The sequence below is a fragment of the Triticum urartu genome, chromosome 2, assembly GCF_003073215.2.
Source record: "Triticum urartu cultivar G1812 chromosome 2, Tu2.1, whole genome shotgun sequence".
Classification (NCBI taxonomy): domain Eukaryota; kingdom Viridiplantae; phylum Streptophyta; class Magnoliopsida; order Poales; family Poaceae; genus Triticum; species Triticum urartu.
The window spans coordinates 122,844,815-122,857,109 of NC_053023.1; the positions used below are offsets into that span (position 1 = coordinate 122,844,815).

Genomic DNA, 12,295 nt, shown 5'->3' on the forward strand with positions numbered 1-12,295 from the left:
TCATCAAACATCTACTATCCGTTCCGTTCTGATTTTATAATATGTCTTTTACAGGTAGCATGGTCCAGAAGCAGAAGAAACTCAAACCTCCGGTCACAGAACTGAACACCTGGACAGTGAGATTCCCCCCCATAACATTACTCAAAGATAGGGATGCGCTGCCGATGCGACATCTCAGTTGATATCAAGGTTTACTACAATCTTGCATCCCCCAGGCCCTAAGAACAAGGCAAACAGCGCATGGTTTTGCAAATATACAATTCTCGAGATTTTGTAAGGTCTACTTCAAGGGCTACATGTAAAACAAGCCCGCACAAGTTAGGTTGATTCATCCATTGAACGGGGGTGGCACAACTGCATGACCTTATTTTGACAGAAAGTTTAATTGTATCCAGAGTTTGAATTGCCCGTTTAATCTCCTCCGCTTTCAATCGTAGTGCCGGTGGGCGCTTCATCACGGCTAACATCACGGAATTCGTCCATGAATTTCTCATGGAATTCCTTGAATCTGGATATGATTGCAGGGATTTTGTCCTCCTGAGGCAAGATCGTGCATCTGAAGTGATATGTTCCAGGAGCCTATACAAAATTAAAGATGCAACAGAAAATGTTAGTGAAAAGTCAGTTAACGCTCTGAACCACAAAAATGAACCAAACAGCTTTTAGTGAGGCTTTGAGACTACCAACCTGACCAAATCCAGATCCAGGAACAACGACAATTCCAGTCGCTTGAAGAAGGCGGAGAGCATAGTATGCATCTGGGGCAGCACCAGCTGCTTGGGCAGCACCAATCGCCTTCTGGGGTAAATGAAGGCGAGGGAACAAATACATTGCACCCTCAGCTTTGTTGCAGGTGATGCCTTCTAAACTGTTGAATGCTTCTTCCAAGGCCTATGTAAGGTGAAGAAAGTCAACAAGGATAAGGTCCTTAAACATCTTCAGGTGATAAAGCATAAAAGATGGGAAAGGGAAGTTATGCTTTAGGTTGCAGTTCAACTGGAGCATTGACCAATCTTACAAATCAAAATAGGTGGGAGCACTAAAAAAAGGGCGGAACAAACCTTTGCACGCCGAGCTAGCGATGAAATAATACCATCTCTCTCTACCATGAAGGATTCATAGGATTCATCCCCTACCTGTAAAATGAGTAATCATTTGTATAGGTGCCATAACTATTCCACTTTGCAACTGCTCCATACATGATATACTGACCTTGGGTGGGTTCATTATGAGGCTAGAGAGAATTTGGCCAGAGATATTGGAACAAAGATTCACTGATGCCACCTTGTAAATCTGTTCTCTTACATCGGCATTAAATCCAGTTACTTCCATGTAGCCTCCTCGTTTACCACATTCTCCATAGTAACCTAGCAGGACACAGAAAAAGCCTTACCATGTGCCAAGAGATGCACAAAGAAAAGGACCGCAGACAATAGAAGGATTCAATTACCTTTCGAAACTGACTGGAACGATACCAAAGGAAGATCATCATCGGTGTATCCCATTGACCGTGCAATCTTTTTGAAAGAGTGGAACTGCTTATCCTCAACATATATGTTTTCTTGGTAAACCTAGGGTAAATGAATAAATGAACAAGTACACTTAGAATACCCATCAAATTTATATGGCATTTATAGTAGCTTGTGCATATTTACACAGGCAAACCTTTGAATACAGATTCTGGACTCACCTCATCTGCAAGAAGAACAAGTCCTTCGTTCTTGCAGAATTCAACAATTTTCTTTTGGTTTTCCTCCGCAAGAACCTTGTGAAAGTAAAAGGTGTCAAATAACCACTCCACCGAGATCAAATTTCATGAAAAAGAAGACTTAAAACAGTATATGTCCGTAAGTTATCTGTCTGTCATGGTCTATCTATGTAAGTATGTACCACAGCAATAATAGCTTACTGACACACAAATTTCCCGAGTATATCACTGGGAATGTCTTTTAGGCTTTTTTGCAGATAAAAGTTTCATCAATAATAACCTGTCCAGTTGGGTTTCCCGGATTTATGACCACGAGCGCTCTGACAGTGATACCCTTAGATCGAGCCTCATCTACTTGTTTTTTAAGCTCGTCAACCTCTAGCCCCCACCCTGTCTCTTCATCAAGGAAATAAGGAACCTGAAGCCAAAATTATTCCAGAAATTAAATCATCAAACGTGAAGATCCAACACTTCAAAGCATCAGAAGCACTGTTGTAGAACATACAAAAGAACCACCATGAAGGGCAATTGATGCAGAATACAGCGGGTATTGTGGAAGAGGGCAGAGAATGCCATCCTTCTCAGACCTTATCAGTAGCTGCATCATCATGTGGACCTAGGTGAAAAAGAAACTAGACTGGATTAGTGATGACAAGCTAAAACAATGTGTACAGTCAGGCATTGACTTCTAACTGGAAGAATCAATGTCCTTATTGCTAGTAAATGATTCACCACTGTTCATATTAATCCAGTATACAATATACATACTGCTGGGCTTGCCCCATCTGTAAGGAAGATGTTATCTCCACTAGCATGGAAACCATCACGGGCAGCAATACCAGCAGCAATTTCATCACGCAAACCTTTCACACCCTGAAATAGACAGCTGGGTGAATGATCAAGATTGGAACCATAACAACATTCTACCAATAGTATGTAGATACCTGACTGTGGCTATATGCTCCTGTCGCTCTTCCTGGGATCTTCTCTAGAATTTGCCATGCTCTCTCTATAGCATCTGAACTGTATGAAAACATGTATATCAACATCCCAAAATGCAGCAAGGAATATGAGTAGTTAGGCTACTAGCTATCACCAAAGTGATCCACAATATGGTGAAACAAATCAGTTAAAAGATGAAAATTGAATTCACTATTTTTTTCGTGAATATGTTAAAAGATTTTGGTATCATTTCATTAAAATAGAGGGAGAAATAGTTCTACAAAACAGGCCTCTAAGGGAGGTAGAAGCCCGACACCCAAATACACATGCCACTATTCTCCTGGGATGATCGTGTACAACCCTAGGGCGCCAGCTCTGCACCAGCCTGAGCCTCATCTTCAATTGCACGAAGCAGCTGGCTGACGCTTGGCATTGCGCTGTTGACAGTGCAGTCATTTCAATGTTTCCAGAGAAGCCAGACTGTGAGGATGATAAAAGAGGCCATGCCCTTCCACCGGTGCTAGAATTTGTCACCAATGGAGGATCGCACCCACAAAAGCACCTCGTGACAAGGAGCGATCTACCAGCACGTGCGGCATGGACTCCGGCTATTGATCACAGTGCATGCATGCTGGGGAGTGGGGCAAACCCCGAATATTCGCTATTAGCATGCAACTAAACTCAGAATATTGTGGCAATTCCTTTCTGGGAAATTTCAGCTCAGTGCCATAGCAATGCATAATTAGGAAAGTATCCTCCAGTCTGAGGATGTGATTTAGTTATTGATTGTGAATCACAGACTGTTCTGGTTTCTATAAGCTGAACAGATCACATGGATTTTCATTTTTTTTTGTCAAAAAGGAGCTAAAACCCTGGCCTATGGATTTCCATATCTGCCTTAGCCTAGTGCCTCACTCTAGAAATTTAGTCCCCTTCATCTTCCTTCAGTCATTCAGTGTATGCACTAGAAAATAAGTGTCTAGGACAAAAGTCTACAATAAGAGAGTGAAGAAAATAAAAAGAACTTTTCCTCAAGCAAAGGCAGGCTACATAACTACATAAGGGGGGTATGCAAAGCAGCTACTGTACTTCTTGCACTTAGGGTCATCCGGTGTATGCACTGCTAAGTTGCAACCTGTTTAAAATGACCGATACAAAATCTAAGCCATGTTGCTAGGCTTACCGCAGCGCAAAATCATCAGTCATTAGTGTTGAGACAGCCTATTGTTCGAAAAGGCCGATACAATAACTTTGTCAGCTTAATACTCATCCAAGTATAGAGTGGTTTCCAACTTTCCATACCTGTATAGAGCATGAGTTTCACTTTTGTCCAAGAGAGCTGGATGATCACATAAAGAGAGGACCTGACAAAGGCAATGAGCAAATAAGCAACAGTGGAACAAGCATTCATCACACAACTATAATCCAAGGCGGACAAACTCACTTCTCTGAAAAATGTAACAGGTTGTTGACCAAGGGAATGAGGATTTCCAATGTTACAATAGAGTATCTGCATCAAATTAGATAAACGAAGGTAAATCCATCGATAAAGTAAGTGTAGTGGAAAAACCTTCCAACAAGCGTCGAGTTGATGGAATAACAATAAAACCTCATCAAAAGGAAGCGATTCTGGATTTTTGTGTAACTCTTGTTCTAAGTTCTGCAGGACAAAAATACAAAGACCATGATTCAGGTTTCTAAACAATCATACTAGAATTAAACATAGGAATGAAGTAGCACAAATAAGTATAAATTCTGCAGTTGAGTATGGCAGTAAGACTAATTAGTACTCTGTATTTGACATCTGTAAATATACTTGGGACAACAACAAAAAACTGCTAAATCTGAGGAGAACATTCAACATACCTGAGCATGTGTAACAATCTCTCCACGAACAGCATATTTGAACTCCAAGACCTAAATGAACAGACCAAATCACATCAAAAAATATAATGCCATGTGCCAGTATGAACGTTAAAGCTTAAATTTGTGCTATTAGAATCCCATCGCTGCTGAGAAGTACACATGTTATTTATGCCCAATCATACAGTACACACACAGATTCGAGCTCCACTTGCACGCGTATCAACATCGAATGACTGACTTTAGCATCCCCTAGCAAATGTCGGAAATTTGTAACTCCTATCCTAGGGTCTGATTGCTCGTTTGACCACGAACCGAGCAAGCATAAAAGGGGTAGGTAAAAAGTTTAAGGTCGCACCTTGGGGTTGATGGTGTCGAGTGACACTGGCGGCGTACCGGCGGCCGAAGTGGACATGGCCCTCGCCATGTAGGCAGCCATCGCCGAAGGGGAAGGTCGAGACAGCGCCGCGGCCGGAGCCGGAGCCGGAGACGGCGAGGCTGCTCTGGTGGCGCCGCGCAGGGAAGCGGCCACCGCGCGGCGCGCCCTGTCGGTGAGGAAGCGGCGCATGGTGGGGAGGAGCGACTGGACGCGGCGGCGGTGATGCTTCGGGCGACGCAGAGATCGCGACGGCTATTGCAGAGGGAGATGCGGAGGTGGTCAGAGCACAGCGCGACCCTTTTTTGGGGGGTCAGTTTTGTTTTGCGTCCCCTCCAAGAAAGAAATGAGACTACGCCGATATAATTCCTCAAATGAAAATTTTGCTTGCCCGGAAAGAAATAAAGTGTTTAAATTTGTTTTTCTGGTTATTTCCGAACCTTTTAGGGTCTGTTTGATTTAAAACGATTTCAAATGGATTTTGGAGTTACATTCTTCAGGTTTTTTTTAACATTAGTACACACACAAGTGCTCATGTACACGCACATACACTCACCCCCACGAACGCAAGCACGCACACCCGATCCCTATGAGCACCTTCGAAAGACTGAGCCGACATATCGTCTTGAGATTTATGAAGTCACCGTGGACGCCTCGTCGTCGACAGGAACGTCTCCTCCCACTGAATGTGCATCGCCGGAAATTCTAAAATAAATCCAGGAATAAATGCGAGCACCAGGATTTGAACCCTACTGGACTGGGATACCACAGTCCTTCTAACCATTCAACCACAGAGTTCTTCAAGGTTGTTACATGTGTCATTTCTTTTTTTAAAAGAGAGAAAGAACGAGATTTTTTTTATTGCTCAATAATACTTGTATCTCTTATTAAAGTGTGCTATTCTATAATGTTTCTTTAGCAGACCCCCCCTAATCTGAAGCGATACATTACTCAAGCAACAGCCTTCTCCTCAAGAAGAAAAAAAGTAGGGTTTCCCTGCCTCGCGCTAGCACTGCCGCCGGTCTACCTCATCTCCAGTGGCCCTAGGGGCATGGAGGCGTGGTGAGCATGGCCCTTGCCGGCGGGAGAGATTTTGCTCCGTTTTTAGGTGTTTTTGTGTTGTTTGGAGTTTGTGTCTCGTTCAGAAAGACGAGGCGGTGGCAGCTCCCTGAAGATGGAATAAATTTCACCCCGCCGTCTAGCGTCGTTGGAGGGCATGTGGATGAGTGTCTACGGCGGATCTCACAGGATTCGCTTGAGGCTGGTCTTTGGTGGATCTGCTTGGACCCAATTTTCGTTCGTCTTCATAGGTGTGTCTACAGATTGGATCCTTTCGATCTATATTTCTCTTCATCGGCGATGGTTGCTGTTCTGGTGCGCTGGTCTTGTAAGGCCTTAGCAGAACGACTTCATGACTGTTTACTATAACAAGTTTGGCCCGACTCCGGTGAAGGAGAGGTGATGATGGTGTTGCGCCTTCGGCTCGCTCCAATGCTTGTAGTTGTCGCTAGGTGGTTTACGGACATCGATGTAATTTTTATTATTTCTATGTTCTTTGTATTATCATGGCATGAATAGATAGAAAGTTTCCTCACAAAAAAGGATTATCCTCTATTCCAGGCGAGTGAATCTCGTCAAGAACTCTTTGTGCTTTGAAAACAGACATAGAGATACATTTTTGTGCTCTAAATCAGACTGGGAAAGTCAAAAAATTTAATTGCCCCGATAATCAAACATGTCTCCCCTCGTTGAGGAGGATGAGGATTTTAGTAGGGCATGTGCATCCCTATTGTACTCTCTCCGCTCATGGTCAAACATGACAAATTGCCTTCCCCCTATAATTCTCCTTCGGAATCAAGCCATAGTTGGTGAGTTTATTATTGTATTGCAGAGTTCTAATCACATCCAAACATTTAGAGAAAACTGTTGGGAGATGTAGAAGAAAACAAAAAGTTTCACGCTTACGCACACCCAAGATTAATATGAAGATGTATAACGGGTTGGGATCAAGATCGTTGCCGTCACCAAGTTGCAGCAGATGAAGAATGTGTCGGTGTAGATCGTATTTGGAGTCCCTCGAACAGTCCCTCGAACCGAAGACCGAAAGCGCACGGCCTCTCTACTTGGTTGCAAGCGTGCAACCTTCACAATCCGGCAGCGCTTTGCCGTCCAGAGCTAGTCGTCGCCGAAGAATTAGAACCACATTGGGCTTCTAATTATGAGGATTAGAGGAACTAGATCAAGCCCTAATCAGTCAATTATGACCAACTAGAACTAGGGCTAGATGAACTATAGAAGGCTCCAAAACTTGTGTGCACAATTGTGACCAATACCTCAAGTATATATAGGTTGGAGGGGAAGAGGAGTGTCGTTACCAAGGAGGGAAAACCTCCTTGGGGCGTAGACAAAGGGGGGAGGAGTTGGACTCCTGACCTAGTAGGATTCGGGCGCCCACAAGGAAGGGGGGGGGGGGCATCTCCACTTGGGCCCTTATGGCCCAAGTTGCCTTCCACCTCTTGGCCTTTAAAGGTCCGTTGACATTTAAATTAGTATAAAAGCCTTCAAATAATTACTAGACCCTAATATATATAATTTAACATCACTAGAAACATTTTACACCTATATATTAATTATCAGTAATACCCGGGATTACCCGATACGTACTCTCCGAAACCCTTCCAGTGACCCTGAAACACTTCCGGATCTTCTCAAAACTATTTCGAATATTAATGAAATAATTCCAAAAATTTATTATCATCACTCCTGTCCTACTAACACTCAGCAAATTGTGATTGCCTTAAACTTGTGATCCCATAGGTTTGGTAACTCATAGACATGAACGAAAGCGTTCATTCAATGACCGATAGCGGAACCGTGGACGTCCATATCAATCCCTATGAGCACACGAATGATATTCGAGTAAACCTTTGGTTTCATGCGATGTTCCCTTTGCTTCGCGATACTTTACAAAACCTAAGATGCATCGGTATCCTCCTGAGTCATCACATGCTCACTATACCGAAATCGTCGTTACGGGTTTTGTTCTTCTTTCTCGTTGTCGTGTTCCTGCATCCCCTTGACGTAGTCACCTGTGTCTAGCCAGACAATGATGGATGTCGTCACACCGAGAGTGCTCTAAGAATATCTATCCATTGTCGGAGGAGCAAATCCCACTCTCGAGCTATCTAGTCCCTTGTCAAACTTTCCGACGAACCTATAAGTTGTCGTTATGATCACCGTGTTATAGGTGATGTTTGAGCAACCCCAAAGTCCACCATACGGTAAGAAGTGACTACGATACTTTCATGGTCTAAAGAGCAAAATCACATGTTAACACTTCGTGTTATTACAATTGATTACAGACGATATTATCTCAATTCATAACAAACAAGTTTGGGTCGATTCAATGTGATCGTTCTTCCAACATCATAATCTCAATGTTGTTTGAGGATATCCTTACACTTAACGATATCCTAAGATCCGGAAAACATGATCACCAACAACACTTGAGCTAGTCTTAGGGGCGAGACTTGGAACCTTTGTTTTGTCCGTTTATCATTTCACACGTGCATACGAGTTTTCAACTGAATCGCATATTCTAGGATCATAGTGGTTATAGCATGAAATATAAACTCTTAATTATGAGCATGGAAATATAGTAATACAATATTATTGCCTCTAGGGCATATTTTCGATAGTCTCCAACTTGCACTAGAGTCAATAATCTAGTTAGCATATTTTCTTTTACACCAGTGGCAATCTGGTGTTTGTTCATGCTTTGCTTGTGGTATAGCCTTCGTCCTATCAGATCTTGACAACTTCAGATTTGTGTGTGTTATTTGCATATCCATGCACCTATCATGCTTTCACAAGAATTCATAATTTATGTGAAACGACCTTTGTATATATCGAATCACCGGTAGAACCTTTGATTCCTTAGATTGAGCTACAGAACCTATCGAGAATAGTGTTTTATTTGCACAATCATCTAGAAATACCAAGTTCATAAATGAACCTTTGATTCATCACCCTCTATTGTTGCTTCTAAACCAACAACATATTCAGCCTTCTGTTATATAATTTACCACAATAACTTCCTTGGACCAATTCCGACTTACCGTGCCACAATTAATCATTTAGTTGAAAACGGAAATCATTTGGAGCATTGATGAAGATTTTATCAATGTACTACCTACAATGAGTCTGTATTGATGTAACTGTTGGGGAACGCAGTATTTCAATTTTTTTGCCTACGATCACGCAAGATCTATCTAGTAGATGCATAGCAATGAGAGGGGAGAGTGTGTCTACGTACCCTCGTAGACCGAAAGCGGAAGCGTTTAATAACGCGGTTGATGTAGTCGAACGTCTTCGCGATCCAACCGATCCAAGTACCGAACGCACGTCACCTCCGCGATCAGCACACGTTCAGCTCGATGATGTCCCTCGATCTCTTGATCTAGTTGAGGCCGAGGGAGAGTTCCGTCAGCACGGTGGTGTGGTGACGGTGATGATGTAGTTACCGACGCAGGGCTTCGCCTAAGCACTACAACGATATGACCAAGGTGTGTAGCTGTGGAGGGGAGCACCACACACGGCTAAAAGATCAACTTGTGTGTTCTAGGGTGCCCCCTCCCCACGTATATAAAGGAGGGAGGAGGGGAGGGCCGTCCGGCCCCTAGGGTGCGCCCAAGAGGGGAGTCCTACTAGGACTCCTAGTCTCTACTCCTAATGTCTCGGTTGGTAGTCTCCGTCGGTTAATTTTCGTCCCACCTATCATGGGTTTTTTCGTCCTCCCTCCCACCTCACTGTTCCAAAAAAATCAACCACAACCATAGTTCTCTCGCACGGCAGTTAATTTTCGTTGGTTCTTTTCCGTCTCCCTTCTCACCACACCGCTTCCTCTCGCACGTCGCAAAAAAACCAGGAACTGAGCCTCGTCGCACGAAACGAAATCAGAGGAACGAGGCCCCCTCGACTCCTCACTCGATCTGTTTCCAAGGGTGTGAACGCCGCCGCCGCCGATCCCATCTTCCCCGGCCACATGCCTCGTCGGCGGCCTCCTCTCCCCCATCCACGCTGACGACCTCCCTCTACCCAGCCCTCTTCGTCAACCCGTCTCTCCAGCCCACCCGATGCCACGATGACCTAGCAGGCAGGTGGGAGGAGCCCTGCACGGCCATGGAGACAGCACCAACGGCCTCCTCCTCCCCCTCACCTTCTCTCCCTCTCCCAAGGGAGGGAAGGGAATGGAAGGGATCCGACGGCAAGGGGAGGCAACGCCCAGATCCGCAGCCGCACCGGTGGGCCGCCGTCCCTCGAGGTCGTCCATGGAGGTCCAACCCGGCTGCAGCCATGGACTGAGACGCCCAAAACCCTAGCTACCTGTGGAGGTCCGACGCCTCAACCTCCAAGGAAAGGACGCGCGCCAGCTGCAGGCCATCTCCGGCGACCTCCGACCATGGTGCGCGCGCCTCCTTCCCTTGTCTTGTTGGTTTCTTCATGCCCCTCCTTGTGATTCCTTCCCTTTTCTTTGTTTTCTGTGCAGGTTGCTCGGATCTGGACCAACTGCTGCTCCTACTGCTTCAGGTGGACGAGGACAAGCCCTCCCTCATGGCTGCTGCGGCTGCCTACTCCCTCCTACCCCCTGGCTTGGTCTGGTGAGCTCCACCCCCTTCCCTGCACATCTCATCTTTTGATTACAAATGGTCTGGACACAACTTGGTGGTGTTTGCTAATGTGCACGTATCCGTCCAGTTTGAACATGCGTGCAATCAAATTGCTATATATTGTGTTGTTTGATTCTTACTTGCTTTCTTGAGCAGAGGAAAATCGTGTATAGATGGACACAATCATTGTTCTTCATTTTTGATAGCCCAAAGTCATTCTTCCGCACCACATAATTCTAATTGCTCGTTTGTATGGATTTCAAGTAATCTCTCTAGCATCCTTATTCTAACAAGTGGTTTGGTGCATGTTATTTATTAATGAACTTGATCAAAACTTCTTTATTTTAAGTACATTTGTACTTCCGGTTTATTCATCCAATTAGATTTGCAAACAACTTGCTTTTCTAGCATTGTCATTTCTTGTTGGCATTAGAAGATGTCTCTGCTTCAGATTATCACTTGCAATTGAAGGAAATATGCCCTAGAGGCAATAATAAAGTTATTATTTATTTCCTCATATCATGATAAATGTTTATTATTCATGCTAGAATTGTATTAACCGGAAACATAATACATGTGCGAATACATAGACAAACATAGTGTCACTAGTATGCCTCTACTTGACTAGCTCGTTGATCAAAGATGGTTGAGCTTCCTAGCCATAGACATGAGTTGTCATTTGATTAACGGGATCACATAATTAGGAGAATGATGTGATTGACATGACCCATTCTGTTAGCTTAGCACTTGATCGTTTAGTTTACTGCTATTTGCTATTGCTTTCTCCATGACTTATACATGTTCCTATGACTATGAGATTATGCAACTCCCGAATACCAGAAGAACACTTTGTGTGCTACCAAATGTCACAGCGTAACTGGGTGATTATAAAGGTGCTCTACAGGTGTCTCCGATGGTGTTTGTTGAGTTGGCATAGATCAAGAATAGGATTTGTCACTCCGATTGTCGGAGAGGTATCCCTGGGCCCTCTCCGTAATGCACATCACTATAAGCCTTGCAAGCAATGTGATTAATGAGTTAGTTACAGGATGATGCACTATAGAACGAGTAAAGAGACTTGCCGGTAACGAGATTGAGCTAGGTATTAAGATACCGACGATCAAATCTTGGGCAAGCAACTTACCGATGACAAAGGGAACAACGTATATTGTTATGCGGTTTGACCGATAAAGATCTTCGTAGAATGTGTAGGAACCAATATGAGCATCTAGGTCCCGCTATTGGTTATTGACCGGAGACGTGTCTCGGTCATGTCTACATAGTTCTCGAACCCGTAGGGTCCGCACGCTTAAAGTTCTGTGACTATCGGTATTATGAGTTTTTGTGTTTTGATGTATCGAAGGGAGTTTGGAGTCCCGGATATGATCACAGACATGACGAGGAGTCTCAAAATGGTCGAGACATAAAGATCAATATATTGGACGACTATGTTCGGACACCGGAAGTGTTTCGGGAGGTTTCGGGCATATACCGGAGTACCGGGGGGTTACCGGAACCCCCCGGGGAGTATATTGGGCCTAATGGGCCCTAGTGGGAGAAGAGGAGGGGCGGCTAAGGGCAGCCGCGCCCCCTCCCCCTCTAGTCCGAATTGGACAAGGAGGGGGGCGGCGCCCCCCTTTTCCTTCTCTTCCTCTCTCCCTTCCTTCCCTTCTCCTACTCCTACTAGGAAAGGAGGAGTCCTACTCCCGGAGTAGGACTCCCCCCTTGGCGCGCCCT

At 44.4% G+C, this 12,295-nt stretch overlaps 1 protein-coding gene across 1 annotated transcript; it reads right to left on the bottom strand.

The window, feature by feature from the left end:
- Window positions 1–5,230, bottom strand: LOC125536289 (alanine aminotransferase 2-like). Its single transcript, XM_048699481.1, has 15 exons — window positions 4,872–5,230; window positions 4,517–4,567; window positions 4,260–4,310; window positions 4,095–4,160; window positions 3,953–4,014; window positions 2,653–2,731; window positions 2,477–2,581; window positions 2,214–2,324; window positions 1,989–2,126; window positions 1,691–1,765; window positions 1,451–1,571; window positions 1,213–1,367; window positions 1,062–1,136; window positions 688–891; window positions 1–579 (listed from the first exon to the last, which is right to left on the bottom strand). The coding sequence occupies exons 1-15, from the start codon at window positions 5,079–5,081 to the stop codon at window positions 412–414; spliced, it is 1,671 nt and encodes a 556-aa protein (XP_048555438.1). The 5' UTR covers window positions 5,082–5,230; the 3' UTR covers window positions 1–411.
- Between the last annotated feature and the right edge of the window lie 7,065 nt (window positions 5,231–12,295).

What these genes read in the sequence shown, in the direction of transcription:
- LOC125536289 (XM_048699481.1), bottom strand. Translation starts at nt 5,081, where the DNA reads ATGCGCCGCTTCCTCACCGACAGGGCGCGCCGCGCGGTGGCCGCTTCC. An exon ending in CAGATGGGGCAAGCCCAGCA is followed by an intron (nt 2,325 to 2,476) that starts GTATGTATATTG and finishes TTTTTCACCTAG; the next exon opens with GTCCACATGATGATGCAGCT. An exon ending in CTGGATCTGGATTTGGTCAG is followed by an intron (nt 580 to 687) that starts GTTGGTAGTCTC and finishes AATTTTGTATAG; the next exon opens with GCTCCTGGAACATATCACTT.